This window comes from Hylobates moloch, unplaced genomic scaffold (genome assembly GCF_009828535.3).
Source record: "Hylobates moloch isolate HMO894 unplaced genomic scaffold, HMol_V3 SCAFFOLD_22, whole genome shotgun sequence".
NCBI lineage: Eukaryota > Metazoa > Chordata > Mammalia > Primates > Hylobatidae > Hylobates > Hylobates moloch.
In genome coordinates this window covers 15,605,928-15,629,640 of record NW_026652297.1, presented here as the reverse complement: position 1 = coordinate 15,629,640, position 23,713 = coordinate 15,605,928, and the positions used below count along the sequence as shown (strand labels likewise).

The 23,713-nt window shown below is 45.5% G+C and overlaps 1 protein-coding gene across 7 annotated transcripts in view; it reads left to right on the top strand.

The window, feature by feature from the left end:
- EPHB1 (EPH receptor B1) overlaps positions 1–23,713 on the top strand; it is a 501,064-nt gene that overhangs the window by 176,063 nt on the left and 301,288 nt on the right. For all 7 annotated transcript variants that reach the window (XM_032144100.3, XM_058433527.1, XM_058433526.1 and 4 more), the window contains one exon: positions 22,285–22,966. In XM_032144100.3, the coding sequence (XP_031999991.1) occupies positions 22,285–22,966 (682 nt within the window). The remainder of the gene's footprint in view (positions 1–22,284; positions 22,967–23,713) is intronic.

Genomic DNA, 23,713 nt, shown 5'->3' with positions numbered 1-23,713 from the left:
GTGTTAAACATTTCCACTGGGTTTAGCTGCAAGAACCCTATGGTTAAGTATACGGATGGTTTCAGAGGGGCCCAGCACAGGAAGCCAGAAAGCAGAGAGGTGAAGAGTCAGTAGGAGGTGGGCAGTAGAGACAGCAGTTGGTAAGGGGAGGGAGGACAGAGCTTGGTAGACGGAGGGAACAAGGGGCTGTGGGCGCATTTGCCTTTCCCGGGCAAATGGCTCCTTTCCTGTTGAAATAGCAAGACAGAGATAAAGGCACCTACAGAGAGCTGAGAGTGCTCAGTTTTGACATGACAGAGCCATGAAATAGAAAATTCCTCTCAGCTGCATATCTTCTCTCTGAGGTTGGAAGTGAGGTTTGGAGGGTGAGGCATGTGGAGTCTGGGTAGCAGGTGTTGAGAGGGCACAAAAGGAACTGCTACTGAGAGCTGCAGAGAGGCTGGGCATATCTCGAAGGACTATGGCAAGGAGTAAGAGCTGAATTGTGGCTGACAACTGTGCACCGGTGAGGATCCTGATCTACAGGCCTCCTTCAGCTGCCTTACTGCCTGGAAGAGCTATGGCAGTGGGATCATCCAGAGTTCTGGTTGCACAGGAAAAAAATGGCAGGACTGAAGGGGCCAGGGGCTGATGACGCTGGCACCTTATTTCATGACATCTACCCCACAGGAAAGAGAGTGAGGCCGGGAGGGACTGGTGTGACCAGCCCAGGGGCCCCAGATGTAGGTCTCAGTGAGGCTAAGGAACAGATGTGATGGCAAGGCTGGGACTGGAGGAAGACCTGGCACCTTGACATCAGATTTAAGACACACAGAAGTCTTCCGGGTGATGAAGAGGCTCTGAGTGGTTCACGGCGTGAGCTGCTGGAGCAGAGGAGGATGAACTTCATGGCACTGAGGAGCTCAGGTGTTTGAGAAGCCAGGAGGCTTGGGAGAGCAGGGGTCCACCTTTTTCTGAGACCTAGTGTGGAGAAGATCGGGCAGAGAGATGGACTGTCAGCCCAAAAAGGAGGAAAAGTCCTCAGATTGTTTCTCTGCAGTCAGGATACCACGCATGGATGTTTAAGGCAGAGATGGAGGGTGGCATTGTTCTGGAGGCCTCAAAGGAACTGGGTTTGCCCCATCCAGAGGAGGTACACAGTGCTGCCAGGGGCCCAGCTGGCATTGCGATGGGCCCCATCCCCTGTGTGGCAGGCTTTCCAGACCCAGAGAGAGGCCAAAGGACTCTTCCTTTTATGGGGCTAAGTGTGTGCCTTTGCTGCTGTACTTGAGAAATACCAGATATAGGAAGGGGTTGGACCACTCACCTACGCAAAACCCACAAATCATTCTCAGTTTTATTGTTGGAAAGCAATATTACATGTCAAAACCAGAAAGTACACCCAGATTAAAAATGCTGCTTTATAATCTATTGCAGCACCCTGCCTTTCAATGAAGGCCTTTAGGTTTAATCTAAATCAGGGGCTACCTGATGAACAGAGGAAAAAGGTAACAAACACATTTACAAAGTAACAAATGCCAGGGAGAGGCTGAGCTCCCACTAACGGGCTATCCCAGGGACCCTCACCACAGCCCCGGGTGACCCTTTCTTTGGGCTGGCTTCTAGCCCTGTCCTGAAAGATTCCTTAACCTTCACATTTCTGGACCTCTAGGCAGTGGGGAGTTCAGACAGGTCCTGTGGATAAACAGTCAGCGCTGTGCCCAGCCATGGGCAGTGCTCTGTAAGTAGCAGTCTTTCTGATTGCACCTCCAGATCTGCTCCAGTTCCTAGATGCTCCCTGGCCTCCCTACTCTGTTCCTTCTCCCCGACACTCTGTCTCTCAGGTGTCAGTTTTGTTCTCAGCCCCTCTGGGACGCTCCTGGATGCTCCTCCCACCATGGCTGGGGTGGGTGCCCCATTTTTTTAAAGCCTGTGGGGCTTTGTACCAACCTCTATCATACTGTTCTTCACTCTATAAGTTAAATATCTGTTGATGTGTCAGTCTGTTGCACTGGTCAGAGAATGAGTCAGCTCCCTCTTTGTGTCCCTGGTGCCCAGCACCAGCCTGGCATAGGACAGGATCAGATTAATGTTTTGTTGACTGAGTAAATGAATAATTATCATTCTTGATACCTGTCTGCATCTCCATCACAGTGCCCTGAACTTAGGAGATACTCAATTTAGGCTTACTGTAACCCAAATGCACTGTAACATGTTTGTTGTAGGCCTCTTAACACTCAATTGGTTGTCAATATCTTTTTAAAGAGCATAATTAGTGATGCACATGGAGCCACTTCTCCTGAGATAAGCATAATAAAGGGGACCAGGACAGGCAGAAGAAAGTCCCTGTTGCTTTCAGCCCCTGGCTGTGATGGATTAGAAAGGCAAACCTAGTCCCTCTGATCAAGGGGCTTATTTAACTTGCTTGTTGGAAATCTCAGTCCACAGTTCTTTTACTTTTGAAGTGGTTGGCCAGGGCTCATGGCCATTTGTACTTGGGCCACCATTGGCTTCTGTGTGTGTAAGTTTCTGTGTTTGTGAGATGTGTGGCTTACGTGTAAACATCTACCCGAGTTCTTACTTTCCAAAAAGTGCTGCGAGGGCTTCCAGTCTCCACCTCCTCCTGTGCTGTCCTGTGGAACCACCTTCAGGGCCTGTGATAGGCTGTGTTGACTACTTTAACACTGGCAGATCTTCACCATAGGAAGGGGGATGTGATAGAGGAAAAACAGGAAGGAAGTCTGAAGCAAAGCCTCATGAACCCTCAGGATGAGTGAGCTGGGCTGGTGTACTCCGTGTGTATGTATGTGTGCATATATATATCTTTAGAAATATAAGTATGTGTGTGCATGTATATATGAGTGTATGTATATTTGTGTATGTACATATACATGTGTATATATGTCTGTATATATGAGTTTATGTATATTTGTGTATGTACATATACATGTGTATATATGTCTGTATATATGTATATATGTGTCTATATGTTTGTACATGTGTATATATGTGCTATGTGTCTGTATATATACATACATGTACATATGTATATAGTGTGTATATGTATATGTGTGTATATATGTGTATCTGTATATATGTGTATGAATATATATGAATGTATGTATGTATATATGTGTGTGTCTGCATACATATGCTTGTGTGTGTGTGTGTTTGTGTGTGTGTGTGTGTGTGTGTGTGTGCGTGTGTGTATGAAGTTAAATTAGCTGATCTCACCCTGTGCTTCGGTAAGCAGTTCTAGAGTTCTGGAAACACTTTCAATAATGGGAGGATTATTAGACTAAATGGAGAGCTTCCAGAGCAGGCTACTGTGAAAGGAACAACACGTATTTGAATGTCCGTATTTGGTAAATTAACTCCTGATACGAGATACATGCCCATGAGTGCCTGTGCGCAGGCTGAATGCACAGCTGCTGCTTGGTTGTTTATGTGTGCGCTTTCTAGGCCACTTGGCAGCCCCTGGCTGTCTCCTCAGTCCCTGTCAGATCCCCCACCAGCTGCCCACCTCAAGTGACACAGGAAAGCACACTCAGGAGAGAAACCCACTCTAATAACACCTCATCCATTCCAAAGCTGAGCAAAATCAATTACGATTTATCTGGTCTGATGGATAAGACCTTTATGGAGAAGCAGTTAAGGCCTCAGGTACTGGCGTCAAATAAACCGGCTATTTTTCTGGATCTGCACTCCCTGCCTGTGTGATCTTGGGTCTGTTATTTAGACTTCTTCAGTCTCAGTTTTCATTTCTGCTCAATGGGGTAAGGATGATAACTCTGTCATATATGAAACAATATCAGTAAAAAGTTTTCCTTGGTAAACACTTAGGAAATGTTAGCACGTCACTAACCCTCTGGAGGGCTGAATTTTCTGTTTTCTTCCTTTAATGATTCAATCATGCTTATTAAGGCAGAAAAGCCTGAGCTAGATTAGAAAAATCCAAGAGAAATTTAGCTCTGGGCAAAATGGTTTTGTGAATGGAATTTCACCACATTTGAATTTCAGGACATGCCAGTAGCAGGAAGGCAGAAGAAGGTGGGGTTGGCCATGATTTCTCAGACGGGCACCACTGAATGGGGACTTGGGAGCTTTGGACCTGATCGCTGATTGCTGGAAGCTATTATCATTCTATGCTTTAGTATCTGTCAGGGCTTTTTGGTGGCCAGTGACAGAAAAGCAAAACCCAGTCCTGAAGGATAGCTTGGCTCATGAAACTGAATGGTCCAGTGGCTGGTGTGGCTTCAAGTTGGGGTGGTTATCAATCGATCCCTCCTACCCACTCTCTTGTTTTATCTCTTTTCTCTCTGTCTTCCCATCCTTTTTTCTCCTCTCTCTACTCCCACAGTGTAGGTTTCATGCTGGAGTTCTTCTTGGTCATAAGATGTCCGTCTGCAGCAGCCCCAGTCGCTATAGCCTTTTTCATCTGTATGCCCTGGAGAAGAGCAGACATCTCCTCCTGGGTCTCCCAGTAAAAGCCCTGGAATTAGCTCTGAGTGGGCCTGGCTGGCTTGGCTTGAATCCCTCTCATGCTCACTCTAGACCATCCCCTGGGGAGGAAATTGACACTGAGGTCCCGTGTCCATTCCTGTGTTGTGGAGAGCCTACTGGGAGGCCAGGGAGAAAGGCAGGAGAGAGTAACAGAGGGAATCAGGATACAGGTAACAGAAAGATGACTAGATGCTAGGTAGGAAAAAAAAAATCTATCACTGTATGACAGACCCTAAGTGCCTTATAGCCAGGCACACATTAATCCTCACAATAGCCCCATTTTACAGATGAGGAAGCTAAAGCACGGAGCAGCTGGTAAATTGCCTAAGGTCTCATGGTGATAAAGTGCCAATGTTGACCTTTAACCTCCTGGAGGCTGGCTCTCCTGCCAACAATTATGCTCCACTGTCTTCCCCAACGAAATGCTACCCATTGTGGTATCTTCAGAGGGTGGGTTCCAGAAGGAACTCCCAGACTGAGCCTCCTTGAATTCAGGCTCAGTCTGCAAAAGGTTTTTTTTTTTTTCTCACGGTAAGAGACATGGGTGGTATCCTTTCTCTGAGCTGTTCCCTAGGAATTAGCACCACTTTCTCAACTGAGAGGCCCAGCCTCCCTGCTGTTGGGCCTCTGACCTCCCTGTTCCCTCCCTCATTCCCTCCCCTCCTATTCCCTCTTCAGGTAAACCACTGAGATAAGTCAGGGCTCCCCACCCTAGGCCTCCCACCCACTCTTTATCTTTTTCTCTCTCTACCAAAAGGCCTGTAATTAGGAAACATTAGCAGGCTCAAAACAGCTTTCATACCTGAAACATCCTCCATAATTGCACTCAGCAGAGCTCTTCCCTGGCTATTAATGTCACTTCTATGAAGCAATGAGAAACAAAACACCCGAGGCACTTAAAACATTTTTTATATAATATGCGTCTTTTAGGAATGGAAGTTTAAAATCACCTGCCTGACAGAGACAGTGATAGACAAAGGCTTGAGGGGCTCGGGTGAGAGCCAGGAAGCAGGTCCTCCTCCAAGAGATGGAAGGCGGCAGCCACGAGATTCAGATGCTGCTCTGGGAAGAGACTCCAGGGCCATGCGTGGGAGGACCTACCTCAATGAATCCCCAGGGGAGGAGACTTGGGCCAGATGAGCAGCGAGGCCACTGCTCTGCCTGGCTTCATCGCTTGTGGTTGCCTTCATGGTGCTTTCCTATGAGACTGTTTTTGTGGGCATGTGTATGCATTTAACAGAAAGGTGAATAGAATGCCACAGATGACCCGTGTTGTAGAGTAGAATGTCAATCATTACACTGAATGCAGAAATATATTGGATATGACTTTGTGTGTATGCTGTGTGGGCGGGGGGAGGGGAGTGGGAGAGAGAAAGAGAAAGAGAAGCTTCTCTAGCTTGCTGTATTAAACAACTTTGGTAGTTGTGGTGGTTCACCAGAACCTTACTGTCTGGCAGATTTATTTTCTTACTCTTGGAAATTGCTCATAGACTCATTCATCAACAGAGCAGAGATATTTCTGTCCGCAGACTCTGGGAGGGAATTCTAGAGGTTACCCAAGCCCACCTTCCCCCTCCTGGAGGAATGCTTAACCCTTGTTGGCCCAGACAGGTGTAGTTCCACTTCTCTAAAACCTTCCCCAAGAGGACAGTTGCCCGACTACACCCCTTGTCCCAGTCTTGGAAACCTTTATGCAACTGGCATGTGAGCCTGAGGACTGACCCATTGATGACAGTGCTTATCAAATTGAAGGACAAGTGACTCTCCAGGGCTGGAGAGGACACAGGGCTCCTGACACAGGAACTGGGATGGAGCTGAGGAGGGTCAGCATTGCCCTGACAGCCTGAACTCACAGCACTCCCACTGGTGACCTTGGCGAAGGAAAGAAACATATTATTGGCAAAGACAAAGCATTAGAAAGAGAGTGAGGATAAGACGAACAGGAGGAAAACAGGCAAAGAAGGGAGGGTCAGGGTTGTCAGAAGAAAGATGAGCCTGGTTCCAGGAAGGAGGAACCGAGCCTCTGGGATGTTGGCTTTGGCCGTTCTTCCAGTTATGGTCAAAAGCATTAGAATAAGTTGGCCAAAATCCCACTATACTTTCAGTAGTATGAAGGATCATGCCCAGGATTTGAGATCTGATGTCCTGGGCTTATTTCCATTTTCTGCTAAGTTCTTTAGCCTCTTTAAGTCCATATGCTGCCTTTATAACATAGGTAATATAAGATCTTATATATAGAGTGATTGGGATTACATTTTGTTTATCTTTGTAAACTGTAAGGCTCAGTGCAGTACAACTTGCCCTGATTAGTACCAGTGGTAACAATGACTCTTGTTCGAAAGACCTAACTTGCATGGCATGACGGTGGCAACTGATGAAAGAGGGCCCCTGGAGACACAAGATCAACATGTTAGGTTGTGATTCTTACATGAACAATGTCAGAGAGTACACCCTGTTATTAATAGCAGTGTTAGTATTAATAATGTTAACTATTACACTAATCGTCACCATTAATTACTACCAACTGTGTGCCAGGCATCAAGCTTTACTTGTATGACCTCACTTCTCACTGGGATCCTGCAAGGAAGGAAGGTGGCATCTCTCCCATTTCCAAAGTTCCATTTCCAAAGAGCTATTATCCAAAGTTCCAGGACTAGGTAGGGGTGCCACTGAGACTGACCCCAGGCTTGTCTGACCACAAATCTCGCTTTTGTATCTTTGCCCCTGAAGGAGTGTGAGGAGAGGAACATAGAGTCACAAACTGTTGAGAAACCAGAGAATGGAGCTGGGGTGGGGAGGAGTGGGAATGAGGAGGGGCAAATGTTCAAAAAGAAAAAGGGTAGCTTTTTAAAGTAACAAACCAGTGAGTTGTGCACGTGATAAGCACTGATAAATCATTTTTTAAAGCAAGCTGTATGGGGGGAGGTAGAGGAGGTGGTTTGGGGAAGTGTGGGGTTGAGGGACCAAAGAGCAGCAAGTCCAAGAGGAGCCTGGAGCAGGTGAGCCCTGGCCAGAGATCCTCAAGAGAATACAGGTGGTCCCTGTGTATGTCCGGCTCCAGGCAGTGCTGGAGGAGCCCAAGAGGATTCCTTCCTACCCCCAGGTCCTGACAAGTGTTCAGGAAGTGAAAATTGCTGGGAAGGGCAGGGAGAGCTGTGAGGGGTTCCAGGGAGCTCCTTTGTCCCATCCATTGTCCTCAGTGTCAGTGGGGCTGAACGCGCCCCTCCTCCATTTGAGATGCTGCTCTGCCAATAGAATGGGGCTGGGGTCCCATCGTGGCATATCCTTATCTCCATGCATGCTTGCATGCTGTCCCACTTATTGCTCTTTCTGGTGGAGACAGGCATGTCCAATATGTTTCCCAGTGTCACGAAGGACAGCCTACATGACAAATGTAGGAATCAAGATTCTCACTTATCTGCTGATCAAGAGCTTTGCCTTTAAACCAATGTGGCAAATGTTAATGGTCCCTGTTTGCCTTTAGGTGCAAACAGTTCATTATGTAACAAGGCAGGGTTGGGCAGTGCCTCAAGTGATGGGGACCTGTGTATGACTGGCCATATCTTCACGGTGCTGACCGTGGGATGCAAATGCAGGGAAGGCCAGACTGATCTCTGCCATTTGGAGCAGTCCTGGTGCCAGTTGAAGGTAATGGTAGCCCCACTGTGTGCATTGCTCGCCTGAGCATAGCTGTCATAAGAGGCTTAATATGGGAGCTGAATTTTAAAGGGGACATTGGAAAAATTAGAGTGTGTCTATTGGGGTTAACCAGGGACCTTGTCATTCGAAGAATATTCTTGCACCTGGGAAGCCAAGTCCAGGAGGCAAAGGAATGGAATACTTTTTCTCAATGGAGGCAGAGTTTTCTTCAGGCTTCCTAGGACCAAGCTCCAGCATCCAAAGTCCCAGGAAAAAGCAGTCCCTGAAGTGGATCACACATGGTGGCCACATTCCCACCCAATTGGGAGAACACACAGGATGTGGTGGGGGTGTCCTCTCTTGAGGCCAGATGTGGCTTTTTTTCACCCAGAGACTGAGAATTTCCTCCATTGTAAGAATGGGAATGAAGCCAAGAGCTCCTGCCAGAGGCCCCGCCCCTTCCTTCTCCTATGGCTGGCTCTCTTGTTTCCAAGACAGCTTTGGCTGGCCCCAGCCGGCAAGGCTCACGCTCAGTCAAAACTTCCAGAGCTCATGGAATGAGGAGCCCATTTCCCTACCGTGTAACCCAGCATGATGGGCCAGCTTGAGGTTGGTCTCTGCTATACATTCTGAGCAGAAATCCTGCCAAGCTGAAGGGAAATGCCATCAGTCTCTCCCAGGGGTGACTCTGCTCATCTATCAATGGAGTCCAGGCCTGGACATAGCAGTATTAAGCAGCTGGGGCCTGGGGCCTGCAGCTCCCACCCCTGCCTTGTTCTACAAGGCCGTGTTGGGCAGCAGTGAGAGCCACATTCAATCGACAGCTTAAGATAATCACATGTGTGAGGCACTGCAATAATGGCAGCTGAATACCCTGCCGCCGTTGCCATAGTGACCAGCCAAGCACTGGTTCCCTCCTTTTTTTTTTTTTTTTTTTTCCCCTTTCTTGTTTTCTGGACCTCCTTGTTATAGGGCTGGCTGGTGGGGTGGGCGATGAGTTGGGGAAATGGGAAAGGAGGAAGGGGGGAGGAGAGACCCAGGAGGGGCAGCCCATTATACTCTCTTTAAATACCCCAGCTGGGGGTGTTTTAAATCTCAACAGAGACAGAGAGAAACAGCGTCTTAATCCCTAACTCTCTGTGAATTATTTAAAGGGATCTTGTCAGAAGGATGAATTTGTCACTGTTGCAGTGTCAACAGCAGCAGCAGCTGTCATAATGGCTGAGGACCCCACTCCAGGCAGGGCCTGGTACGCAATGCTGCTGCCTGGTGGAGGTTACCGTGCCCCAGAGGTGTATAGAGAGGGAGCCCCCTGCCCAGACCCAAGCCTGCAGTATTTTCCCTAACATGCTGGTAGAAACCTGGGTGTGAAATATGCCGGAATATAAAGGGGTGTGCGCCCTTCAGTGCTCGTGCCCTGCTGGCCTTGCCCTCTAGTAGTGTGGCTGGACCTGAGCTGACCAGCGCTCACACGGCCTTCTGATGGTGTGCATACCCAAGGGAGGGCCATGGCCAACACCTCAGCTGCCTGCATTTACACGCACGTGCCCACGCACACATATATCAATGATAGATGCGCAGGTGCTGACAGACAGACAGAAGAGTCTTAGATCATACACATCATGGAGGGAGAGCGGAATTCCAAGAAAAAAATAATTGATGTGCACTCAGAGAGAGGCTAAGTGTGTGTCCCCAGAGGGCAGCTATTCATGGTAACTGGCTCGCAAGGGGCTCTTACTGGGGTTTAATTACCTTGCAAGCTTAAGTCATGTTTAATCCTCACAATTGCCTCATGAGATAGGTACTATTATGTACTATCCCTGTATTGCAGAAGAGGAAGTCGAGGCTCAGAAAAGTTTAAAGACTTGCCCATGGTCACACAGCTGGGTGTGGCGGACTCCAGAGCCTGTGAACTTACCCTGGGCTAAGATGGGGATCCCCATGATTATGGGTTGGGCAAGGTTAGAGCAGTGCTGTTTTTAAACCCCCATCCCTTTTTCGATCATCACAAAAACCTCCTTCCTAGCAATCTGAATATACTCTGCTTGAAGCCACTTCCCCCACCTTGACCTTGTTACAGTATTATCTGCATTTCTCTACCATCCAAGATTTTGTGGAGCTCTGCTCTTAAATATTGCATTGGGAAACAATATGTATATGTTCGTGATATTCCAGTTATGTCCCTCACCCCTGTCCCCTTGCTGTGATGCATTTCCAGGAGGGCATCTTTGCTGTGAGTTCACAGTTTAGGGAATTCATTGCTTTGTACTACTACAATATGGAAGCCCTTCCAAGGCACTGGGCTTTCAGAAGCAGTCTCCAACCCTGAGTCGGTCACCTTTCTCAATGGAATACCATATCAGGCCATGGTAATGAATGGGGGGTGGGGGGGGCATTCCTGTCCTCTCAGTCCAGCACATCTGGGACGTAAATCAAGCATATTGGAAGGTAAGCTGGTGCTCACAGCCCTCAGGGGAGCCTTTGAGTAAATCCCTGCCTTGGTTGGTTGGTGTACTAAATGGTAGATCCCTCTGGGCTTGTAGGAATTTATGCCCCACGGACTGCATTTTACATTTTAATTAGCCCTCTAGCTTGTCTAATATCCAAGCTTTTTCAGGCTTAGTCTACTGTCTACGCAGGAGCTTTGTCCTTGGGGTCCAGGCTGATTGGTGGGGAAGGCTTGGTAATGGTGGCTCCAGCCCAGCCCTGAGCATCTGCTGCCCTGAAGAATCTTTGGCCTCCTGTGGGCTCTGTGAAGTTGTGTGCTGCCCAGGCTCCAGTGGGCTTCTTGTTCAGAGGGACAGCCATCTCCCCGGATTGGGCAATGCCAAGAAAGCTCCATTATGGTCCCACAGGGCATGGTGGCAGCAACTGTTTGCAAAATAGCAGCTTCCCTCAACAGCAGTTTGTGCCCAAAAACAGACTGCTGAATGGGACCAGAGCCTGTAAGATGTGTCCAATTTTGTCTTCTTGTGGTCTGAGCTGGTGGCTGACAGTGGTCCAGGGATTGCTGGCTCAAGAGAAGAGAGCCTATGATGAAACAGCTCAGAGGAAGCCCTGGAGATTCCCAGGGGGAAAGGGAAGGGGACTGCTGGTTGTTTCTCTGTGTCTGTAAGGAGAGGGAGTTTAGCCTTTTAGTTCCTGCATTCTGCTTACCAAAGGGTAGGATTATTTACATAAGATCTAGATGATTTCCACACCCTGGTGACTCAGCTGGAGGTGGATCCTGAGGTTAACGTAATCATGATGATGATGATCATAATAATAATGGGAATAATTGGTACTCAGTGAATGGTAGTTATGTGCAGGCACAGCACTAGATGAGCTCCTTCCACGTCCATGATCTTTCAGTCTTCGTATTACTCTGCAAAGTAAATAGTATTTTGCAAGTGAGGAAACTGAAGCTCAGAAAGTTGTCTGTGATCACAGAGCTGTAACTGGCAGAGGTGGAGTCTGCCTGCCCTGGCAACCTCTCCAGCTTCATCTCTTTCAGTGTTTCTCTTGCTGTTTAATCTTCTGTAGCCACGCTGCCATCCTGGCTTTCTCAGCAATGGGCCAGGCACCTTCTTGCCCTGGGGAACTTGTTCTGGTTGCCCTCTGTGCCTGGGATGCTCCTCCTTCATGTACCCTCCAGGCTAGCTCGTGTGTTTCATTCAGATCTCAGCTCAAAGGGAGATCTTCCCTGATTACCCCACTGCCAGCTGTCACTCTATTTCCTTTCCTGCTTCTTAGTAGTTGTTAATGCTACCTGACTTTATATTATTCATTTGTTTGTTTGTTCATCGTTTGGTTAACTCTACTGGAATATAAAGTCCATGGGGACAGGGACTTTGTCTCTTATTTACTGCTGTTTCACCAACTCCTAGAACGTTGCTTGGGGCTGCTGTAGTAGATGTTTGACTCTTTATTAAATAAATGGGATAAATGAGCTGGGTTTGAAACAAATCAGAATAGCTGGGATTGTATTAGGCCAACAGAGGCCAAAAAGCCTATTTCAATTATGTCTATTCCTGTCTTAAATAAAGGTGTCCAGAGGAAGTGCCCCTTTCCAGCCAGGCCCTGTAGAAATGGTTTATTCGTGGAGGTTTTAATGACGCAGCATCATGATAGTCATTGGGCATTCTTAGAGGGGCGGGCCTGGTGTGGGGTGGGAGACATTGCCGCAGTCCAGGGAGGGGCCGACTATCAAACATCTTTCCAGAATTCTATGCTTAGAACTGTCTTCAGAGGCACAGAGTGGAATCAGCTCAAATCTCTCACCTTCGTTTTATAGTGGCTCTTCATTTTGACCAGTAATATTATTTCTTAGTTTGTTCATCCATCTCATTAATCAGACTTGGTTCCAAATGACCTTTGCCTGTTTCTGAAATTCAAATCCACTCTTGGGGCATAAAGAATGTGTCAGAGTTTCTGAAGGTTTTTCTAGAAGGTAGTGTAGATGGACCAATGGGTAGAGCCCATGACAATGATTTTGAAAGGGGAACAGTTGATACAGATAAATGAGTTTTGACAGCATGCTTGACATATGCACACAGACACACACACATGCACGTGTGTGCGTGCATGCAGACACACACACACAATCAGCCAGACTGCAGATAGTCAATATGCACTGTCCAAATGTCAACAGGCACTCTAGCAATAGATCTGCAAGCTCTGACTTCCAATAAGCAAGCCTAACAAACCTAGATCTTGGAGAGACCTAAAAGTGTCTTTCTCATACATCAAAGTCATGGTCTGAAAGCCTGAACAAGTACTTTCTAATGGATGTCATTGTTTCCTCTGTTATGCTTATCTCAAGGACAGGTGGTCCATTTGTGTCAAAATAGTGCTCTTTCAAAGGCTGTTAATAATCTGTTGGTTGTGCAAGGTTGATTTGTTTCTTCTTTCACAAAGACAGGTTAGCCTGGTGGCACCTGCAGTAAAGAAGGGAGAGAAGTTAAAGAATAGGCCAGGGCCCTGCTCATTGCCTCAATCTTCCAGGATATTTTGAGGGCTTGGCACTGGGAATATGGAGCAATACCCAACACAGTCCCAGCCTGTAGGATTGGGTTCATGTGGGAGATGGATTTGTATTTTAGAAAACTCATATGAACAGGGGAATTAAGGAGAATGACTGGGAGAGTTACTTGGAGGGTAAAGAGAATTCAATGACGAAACAGAAGGGAAGGGCTGAATAGAAGAGCTATGGAGATAGGAGACATAGAATTTGGGGTTTAACCTCCTACGATGAGGAGCAAAACAAAACAAAATGGAGAAGGCAGAGTCTAGATTGCTTCCTAGTCATCTGGTACTGGGTGGTTGAGGTGTCGTTCTCAGACAGAGGTGAGACTGCATCAGGGCTGCAAAGGGCAAGGTGGTGCCTCCCGGGTATTTATCAGGAGGCATCCAGCAGGCAGCAGAATATACAAGTCTGGGGTATTGGGGAGAGGTCAAGTTGGTGATGCACTCCATGGTGGTCGAAGCCTTGTATGTGGATGAGATCACCTAGGATAAAAAGTGAGATGAAAATGGAGTGGATTTCAGTGGTCCCAGACATTACTGAATAAAATGGTGTTCCATAATTCCAGTGTTGTGAAGCTAAATGCATGGAATTATTTTTCTTGTTGAAATGAACTAATCAATTAGTCCAAGTTTAAGTTACTGTCCTCAAGGAGCTCACAGCCTCGTAGCAGAAACCAAAGTCACACATGTGAAGCAATTAAAGAATATTTCAAAACAGTATATTATCAAATGCTTAATTGTGTGGAACAAACTCAATCATGCTTTATGCATTCAGAAAAATGGTAGATAAATCTAAGCCAGGGAAAGGATTATGGAGGAAATAAGACTGGAGCCACCTCGAAGGAAGGAGCTGCAAGGAGAATCCAGCCCTGCCATGGATCCATTGCCTGACTTTGGGCCTGGTATTGAATGTCTCTGGGCCTCACTCTGCCCATTTGTCAATAAAATGTCATGACTAACGTGGTCTAGAGTGGCTTCCAAGCCACATCTTCCTTTCTCTGGCTCAGTTCAGATGGTATGAGGGTGAGGTAAAAGAAGGGCATCAGGGTCAGTCAGAACATCAGCAACAACATCGAGGGGCAGAAATGGGCATGGGCTCTGTTGCCCAGCTATGAGAAGATATGGCCCTGCTTTGGGCCCTTGACATCTCTTGCCTTGTCTGTTGTCACCATGTTCCAACCAGGGCATGAGGTGATGCCAGCCCTCGTGTACTGGTCATGGGAATGCAAGAGACAGGCCAGATGGGGGGGATATGGATGGTTCTGGAAGAAATGACACATTGTGGTGATGAAGTGGGTGTGTTGAACTTGGGGAGCATTTTTGGCCTTTTGACTACCCGACTGACCTCCAGGTTGGAAAATCTAGTGGTCCTGGAGTGGGGTCCTGAGCCCAAGATTCTGGTGCTGTCTTTGGACCACACCCCGATACTCCCCAGGCCCTCAGTATCAGTGATAGGGATGCTTCCTTTGCCTCCTATCCCGTCTAGATGCCACCTTTGCCTCAACTTAGGCATCGTTCATAACAGGTTTGATTGAATGAATGATTGGCATTTGGGATACAGGGATAAATGGGTAAGAAGGTCATCCAAGGTACAGAGGATAGAATGAGAAGGGGCATGAAGTCACCATGAACAAGCTACTTGTGGATAATGGAGACCGTGCGAGCATTGTTGGGATACTGAGGTGTGGGCTGGACCAGATAACAGAGGGGTTTCATTTTAAAGCTATATTAAGGTATTATATACCCGCAATAAGTTCACTCATTTTAAGTGTATTAAAATTTTAATCAATTCAGTAATTTGTTTGTAAACTTATGGAATTTGTAACCCATCACCACAATCTCATTTTAGAACATTTTTATCACTCCTAAAAAGATTCTTTATGCCAGTTTGTAGTCGCTCCCCATTTCCCTCTCTGGCCCCAGGCAAATACTAACCTACCTCTCTGTCTGTAGATTTGCCTCTTCTGAACATTTCAGGTGTATAGAATCATAAAATATGTGGTCTTTTGAGACACACAGCTTTCCTCACTTAGCATAATGTTTTAGAGATTCATCATGTTGCCGTACATACTAGTACTTCATTCTTTTTTATTTTGGAATAGTATTCCATTGTATGGGCACATCAGATTTTGTTTATGCACTCACCACTTGACAGCAAAGGGTCTTAGGTGACATATTAAAGAGTCCAGCTGAGTCCAGTCCAAGAAAGGAGGACAACAGTCAGGTTAGCATGAAGCAAGTATGAAGCTTACTCCTCATATAAAGATGTACGAGAAATGTCCTATACCTTATTTTCTTTTAGTCTAATTATTTCAGATTCTTCTGAGTCCCCTATACCACTGGTTGGTGAGAAGTTCAATCTCAATTAATGGTTTCTCTTTCCACTAGAACTATGCTCCCAGAGGTCTTACTCAGCAAATTCTGAGAAGCCTACTGTATTGTCCAAAGGCCAGTGGTCCACCTGTAGGTTTTCTGGATATGAATAAAGCTCTGGAGGTGGTGGTGGCTGCAATTGATAACTTTGTGTGTACCTAATTTCATGTAGATAAAAGTCTATCTGAGAAATTATCCTTGAAGTGGAATTGCTGAGTCAAAGGGTGTATGTAGTTATAATTTTGATAAATAAAACCAAAATTTCCATAGATGTTGTACAAATTTGCTATTCTTCCATTTGTGTGTCAGAATTCTTATCTCCTATGTCCTCTCCAACACAGTGTGTTATCACACTTTTGTTCTTTGACATCCCCCAAAAAATATCATAATGTGGCTAATTAACAACTCACACTTTATGAAGAGTGAGATTCAGCATCTTTTCATATATTTAAGAGTTATATCTGTGTCTTTTTTAGTGAACAGTTTGTTGATACCCTTTGCCCAATTTTCTATCTTGTTATTGACATATGGATTCTCTTTATATATTAGGGGATATTAACACTTTATCTGTGGTAAGTAACAAATAATTTTTTTCTATCAGGTTTTCTTTTTTCCGCCCTTTTAAATTTGCTCATGGCTATTTCTGTCATGCCAATTTTTAAAATTGTATAGAGATGAATTTATCAATATGTTTATTTATGGCTTCTGAGTTTCATATCACAATTAGTATACAAAAATTTTCTCCATGGTTTCTTTTAGTATCTTTGTAGTTTCATTTTTAATGTTTAAATCTTGGATTCACCAGAAATTTATTCTGGAGTAAGGTGTAAGTATGGAACAAAAGTTATTTTTTGTTTGTTTGTTTGTTTGTTTGTTTTCCAGATGGGCACCTAGTTATCACTAAAATTTTAAAAATAATTTACCTTCTTCATATTGATTTCAGTTTTGGCCCACACTTGAAGTATTGAGAGAAGCTATTGAATTGATTTCTAAAAGATTTCACCAGTTTATACTTACATCAATGGGCTTGGGCAGTGCCCTTTTTCCCACTTTCTTACCAAGACTTGACATTTTATCTTTTTAATTTTCTGTAAATCTGATAAGCAAATCATGGTGTTTTGCTGTTGTTTTAACAGAAGGAGATAATTACAGGAAGGAATACAAGAAGCAATATGTCAAATGCCTAGAAGTGGAGGCTAAGAAGCAGCCATTGAATGGAAGATCTTTAGGAAATTGACTTTCAGGCAGGCAGTGAGAACACATTGCCAGAACTAGAGCCAGCACAGGCTTTGGGTAAAAGAAATTTGGCCCTGAATAGGAAATTGGACATCTACAGTGTAGTGCATGCAAGACTGGTAAAATTCCCCCTTTTTTAAGAAGAGAGGGAAGAGGTGAGGAATCATCATTCCTAAGGATCTGGGAAGCCCAAAGCCTGGTTGGCGAGGCAGGACTGATGCCTGAAAGAGTGTTCAGGGGACACATGGCCCCTTGAGTCTGTGGCTCAGTGAAGGTCTAGAGATTCTCCCCTAAAGTATCTTTCCAGTTTTTGCTGGTCTGTTCCAACCTACCATCTCTTGCCTGGATACCCACAATGAACTCCAATTGTCCTGCCTATACACTCAGGTTGCTCTTCAAACCTGTCTCTGTAGTGCGTCAGAGAGAGCTTTTAGAAGCTCGGCTCTGATCGCCTGTGTTTTTTTCTCCCTAACTCATCAGCGACTTCCAGTTACACTCAGGATGAAATTCAAAATTCTCAACTGGATTCATCTTCCTCTCAGTCCTTTTCCTGCCACCTACAGCTTCTTATGGCTGTCTGTCACACAGCCTTCATTCCTCAATGGCACCAGGCTACTTTTCCTATCATGAGGCCTTTGTACCTGCCTTTGTTGGGCCCAGAGACGCTGCTCCTACTCTGCTCCCAGAAGGTGCACACTTCTCCTGGCTAACTTCTATCTACCTTTCCCCTGTCAGCTTGGAGGATGATATTGTTTGGATGTTTGTCCCCTCCCAATCTCATATTAAAGCATGATCTCCAATGTTTGAGGTGGCACCTAGCAGGAGGTGTTTGGGTCATGGCAGGGGATCCCTCATGAATGGCTTGATGGTCTCCTTATGGTAATGAGTGAGTCTCACTCTATTAGTTCACACAGGAGCTGGTGGTTTAAAAGAACCTGGCATCTCTCTTGCTCCCTCTCTCACCATGTGACATGCCTGCTCTTCCTTCACCTTCCTCCATGATTGGAAACTTCCTGAGGCCTCACTAGAAGTAGATCGTGGTGCCATGCTTCTTGAACAGGCTGCAGAACTATAAGCCAGATAAAATTCTTTTCTTTGTAAATTACCCAGCCTCAGGTATTCCTTTATAGCAACACAAAATGGACTCATACAGGGGGTCTTTCCTGACAATCTTCTGTATATCCGGTGCACCCCCTTGCTTGGCTCCCTGCAATTTTCCCTTGCAGCAGTTAACACAAATGTAATTATTTAGTTATTTTAATAACCATTTTCTAATTTCTTTTCTCTCACTAGATTATAAGCTTCATATTGTTATATCCCCAGTGGCTAATGGGATGCCTGGCACAAACCTAACATTCAGCAGACATTTTTTTTTCATTGATGAATGAATGAGGTATAAATGTAAAGCAATGAGACTGATTCCAAATACTGTAAACGAATTATATGTTTGTCTCTCTCTGTTGGGAATGCCATTCTACCCTCATCTCGATTAACCGACATCTCCTCTTTCTTCGACCCCCCCAGTTCTAATTACCACTTGCTGTGGAAAGTATGTGTGCCTCCTGAAGCCCACTCTGATCACTTATTTCTTCAGCCCCTACAGAGCTTTTGCTGACAAAAGAGTGAAAGAGGGAAAGAAATTAATGGGAAGCTCTATGATGGCCTTCTCCCAACAACAGGGAGTTATTTTCCTTTCTCTCAATTTCCTTCTACTCTTTCCCTTTGAATATGCAGCTGAATTTCCTAATTTGCTTTGATCACTCCCTTAGGAGCTGTCATGGAATCAATTAGATCTGTAGAATTTTACAACTCAGGGTCACCCAGTATGATTTCTCATTTTGCAGATGAGAAAACTGAGGCCCAGAGAGGTTAATGTTTGAAACAATTACTTCTGCTGGGTCTTATAATACCAATCAGTGTCATTTTCTAAGCTAAATGTTCTCAATATCCAAGCTCCCATAGGAGAGTAGAAATCCTCATGCTGCTTACTTTATTTTATTTTATTTTTTTGAGACAGAGTCTTGCTCTGTCACCCAAGCTGGAGTACAGTGGTGTGAGCATAGCTTACTGCAGCTCCTCCTGGGCTCAAGCAATCTGCCCACTTCAGCCTCCTGAATAGCTGGTTCTACAGGCACAAGCCACCAATCTTGGTTAATTTATTATTTTTATTTTTGTAGAGATGGGGTCTCTCTGTGTTGCCCATTCTGGTCTTGAGTCCTGGGCTCAAGCCATCCTCCCACCTCACCCTTCCAAAGTGCTAGAATTATAGGCATAAACCATTGCACCTGGCCTCATTTTGCTTATTTAAATATCTCCTGGTGGTGACTGTCTCAGTGCTAAGGTGAAGCCCACATCAGAGCTCCTTTAGTCTTGGGTGGGTCAAGAACTCTGGCTATGACCAGACCCCCACTCTAAATGGGGTCACATGCTTCACCTGTACATTGACAGCGGGGCCCCATGTGTGTACTGAGACCCAACTGGAATAATGGGTCATGAGACCTGCTGTGTTTCAACAATAGCAGAACAGTAAAAAAAAAAATGAATTCCTTTCCTCAAGTCATGTAGGGTCAACTGAGAAAATGTTGTTTTATAACAGCCATGGAAAGGGAGGGAGGTCTAAAAATTTGATCTGAAACATTGTCAGTGACTTCTCCCTGGCTGAAAAGAAAATAGGCAAGCAGAACATAACTTTAATAAACACATTTGATAGAACAAAACACAGTGTTCAAGAAGGCAGAAAAAGTGGTTCTTTTACATCTAGAGAATCAATAAGGAGTTAATCAAAGTCCAGGTGAGGCTTGACAGTGTGAATTTATACTCCATGCAGGCCACAGAAGTGAGATCTCTCTTCCCTGTTGGCCACATGGTGGGGCCTGGGCACAGGGAGGTCCATGTGCTGGGCACAAGGCATGCTGTGAAGGAGCTGTGTGGATGCGCCACTCCAGGGAGGCGCTGCAGCCCCCTCAGGGCTCGCTGACTCCTGGGGGAGGTAGGTGCCCCAGGGCCAGTGTGCACAGGTTCTTACCTGTTGTGTGGAGGATGTACTAATATGCTATGATATGGTATCTAATTCAGCGAGGGGATTTTCCAGAGCTGGAGTAACTCAGGCAAAGAAGAACAAAAAGCCATCCTAGGTAGAAAGCACAGTGTAAGAACAGGCTTGAAACTGGGAAACAGAGTTGTGAGTTTGAGGATGTTAGTCCTTGGCATTGCAGAAGGTAGAGTGGAGCAGGGAGAGATGCTGGCGGATCGTGAATGGTGTGGTTGGAGGTCAAGTGCTCCAACTTGAAAGGTGGAGTGCTGAGTGATATTTGGCCTGGAGCTGAGACTTTCCAGGGTAGTGAATCATGATGGCCTGTGTGTCCCAGAACTGCTGCAAGGATACTGGCAGGAGCTGATCTGTTGGTGAGGGACTGGCAGGACTTCAAGTTGGGGAGGGAACTGGCACTCTAGGAGTCCTGGGAGAGTCTGGGGTCCAGGAGGACCCTGGATTGACTGCAGTTTAGATGCCTTGGTGGTAGAGGCCCAGACAGAAGGAGTGACCATGAGTGAGGTCACTTTACAGACCTAGGCATGCAGGGCCAGCTCTTAATGTGCCCATTTCCCCACCTTTCCACACTATGCCTGTTATTTGGTTTCCTTCACTCAGGTTTAGGGGATCTACTTGCCTCCACAGGGGGCTTTACTCCTTGCAAGGAGCAATTGCAGTATATTTTCCATGCACATATAATTGGCTTTTAGCTCTGTTAATGAAGAATTCTAGTCTATATATTTAAAGTCCACTACTGTAAATAATAAGCAATTAGCATAATATTCAAAGATACTGGTATGATTTGGTTACCTTGATCACCACTCCTAAATAGTCAAGAATCTTAATTCATTTTCACTTTAGGAAGTTTAATTTCTTTTCTCTATTTTTTTTATTCTAAGCAAACAGAATATAAGTTTAAATTTATTCCTGGAAATATCCTCAGTTCTTGAGACCAGGATCTGGAGAGCTCCCAGCTGTGGGCAGCTTCTTCCTTAACTCCTTTTCTCCAAGCACAAGGAAGAAAGAATGACCCAGCAACTCTTCTTTGACCCCTGCCCTAGAGAGCTCAGTTAAGGGAACCATGCCTTTAAAGATCCCTCCCAACTCCCCTCCAACCCTCATTGCCTGTTATTGAAGTAATCTTCTAGAAGTTCTTAGGTGATTTTCTTTGACCATTCAAAGTATTTCCTACTCTCTTCTCTCGTAATCTCTTTTAGCCATATAAGCATGGGTGAGTTGCATGATGTCTTTTCATCTGTAAATCGGAGATAATAATACCTAGTTCTGAAAGTTGCTGGGAATAGTGAAAGACATCACTTAATTCATGTGCTGTTCTTCTCTTTTATTCCAATCTACAGAGCTGCTATAAATGGGAGCTCACTTTTCTAATGTGAATCATGGTTGTCTTTCCCTTAAAAAAGTTTCATTATTCACTAATGTGACACACTCCAACATTTTCCTCCATCATAGCCTTGCTTGAAATTTGCACACAATAGAGCTTCATTTGCTTCATTAAGGGTTCTTAGCAGCCTCCACTTTTACCAGTTTTATAGTCTAGGTCTTTGTGTTAGTCCACTCTTGCATTGCTATAAAGAAACACCTGAGCTGAGTAATTTATAAAGAAAGAGGTTTAACTTGTTCATAGTTCTGCAGGCTGAACATGAAGCATAGTGCCGGCATCTACTTCTGCTGAGGGCCTCAGGAAGCTTCCACTCATAGCAGGCCAGGGGAGCTAGCATGTCACTTGGTGAGAGATGGAGCAAGACAGAGAGAAGGGGGAGCTTCCAGATTCTTTTAAACAGCCAAATCTCACTCATCACCAAAGGGATGGTGCTAAACCATTCGTGAAGGATCTGCCCCCATGATCAAATCACCTCCCACCAGGCCCCACTTCCAACATTGGGAATCACATTTCAACATGAGATTCAGAGAGGAAAAACATCCAAACCATATCAGTCTTTCAAAGAGATTGGTGTTATTGAAAAAAAGTTTATGAGAATCTAAGTTCGTTGAGAAACCCTGAAAAGCTTTAAATTCATGTGCTTTTCAGAGACATAGAGGGATTTCACCACAATAAAGAAATTAGGTTCAAAGATGGGGATTTCCAAGGTGTGAGTGTCAAGTAATTGGACCCCCAATCCACAGATTGGCTTTTAGAGCAGATACTGTGGAAGTGAGGAAGAAAGTCTCTGCCATCACATGGGCTGAAAGCTGCATGTTGTCCCCATGGATGTAATAAGCCAGTCACAGAATGAGCATTATGGGTTAGGCAAGGGACAGCTTTCTTGAATGAAGTGTGTTATATTTTGGGATGGACTGCAAAAAAATATGAACTTTTCTTATAAGATCTTCAAAATCAAGTTGCACTTAGATGTGTTCATTTCTCAAGTCAATCTGCTGGACTGGTGAGCTCTTAAGGCCCCTTAGCCCCAGGATTCTCCTCTGCTCTGCCTATTTTTGCATTCTCACTCTCTATTTTGTGTTTTTGCATGTGTGTGCCTGTGGCCTGCTATGTACAGTGGGAAGAAGTCAGTGGCTACGATGAAAACCTGAACACCATCCGCACCTACCAGGTGTGCAATGTCTTCGAGCCCAACCAGAACAATTGGCTGCTCACCACCTTCATCAACCGGCGGGGGGCCCATCGCATCTACACAGAGATGCGCTTCACTGTGAGAGACTGCAGCAGCCTCCCTAATGTCCCAGGATCCTGCAAGGAGACCTTCAACTTGTATTATTATGAGACTGACTCTGTCATTGCCACCAAGAAGTCAGCCTTCTGGTCTGAGGCCCCCTACCTCAAAGTAGACACCATTGCTGCAGATGAGAGCTTCTCCCAGGTGGACTTTGGGGGAAGGCTGATGAAGGTAAACACAGAAGTCAGGAGCTTTGGGCCTCTTACTCGGAATGGTTTTTACCTCGCTTTTCAGGATTATGGAGCCTGTATGTCTCTTCTTTCTGTCCGTGTCTTCTTCAAAAAGTGTCCCAGCATTGTGCAAAATTTTGCAGTGTTTCCAGAGACTATGACAGGGGCAGAGAGCACATCTCTGGTGATTGCTCGGGGCACATGCATCCCCAACGCAGAGGAAGTGGACGTGCCCATCAAACTCTACTGCAACGGGGATGGGGAATGGATGGTGCCTATTGGGCGATGCACCTGCAAGCCTGGCTATGAGCCTGAGAACAGCGTGGCATGCAAGGGTAAGCTTTGGAGCCTCTGCTTCCTGCCCATCTATGGCAGGGCCAGATCTGCAAGGTTTCCCCACCAATAATTCTGGGTCATACAGGAACAGAAAATAGTCTAATGGCTTATTATAAAGCTCTGAGGACTCCCATTCCTAGTGCTTGGCCTGATGATTTTCCAATCATGTCCAACCAGATTGTCCATATTTATTATTCATGGTGAGAGAAAGAGATGGGGAGAATTTCAAACTGGAAAATAACTTAATAACCAGTCCTTAATATTTAGTGTTGAAGTGTTGAATTTATCTCTCTCTCTTCTCTCTCTCTCTTACATACACACACACACACACACACACACACACACACACACACACACACACAACACACACACACACACACACACACACACACACACACACACACACACACACCCCTATATCCTGCATCCAGTCGTAAGCTCTGGGGCTGGAGACTTTGGAATTTGGGTTGCCATGGACAATTCACTCAAGGGTAATTGAGAAGTGACTGAATTTGGAAAATATTTTAGTTCATTTCAGTCCAGCTCCCACAGCACTCAACTTGGTACTGAATCCGTGTAGCTCATTAACTCAAAGCCCTCTGGCTTGGCTGTCTTTCTCTAGGGGCTCATTGCCAGGCCCTGGAAGGAGATGAAACTATTGGAATGGGAGTGGGACTGTATCATGTATTGTATTAACTTTTGCTTCTAAATGACACAGAGTGGTGCAAACTTTGCAGTTTGAAAGT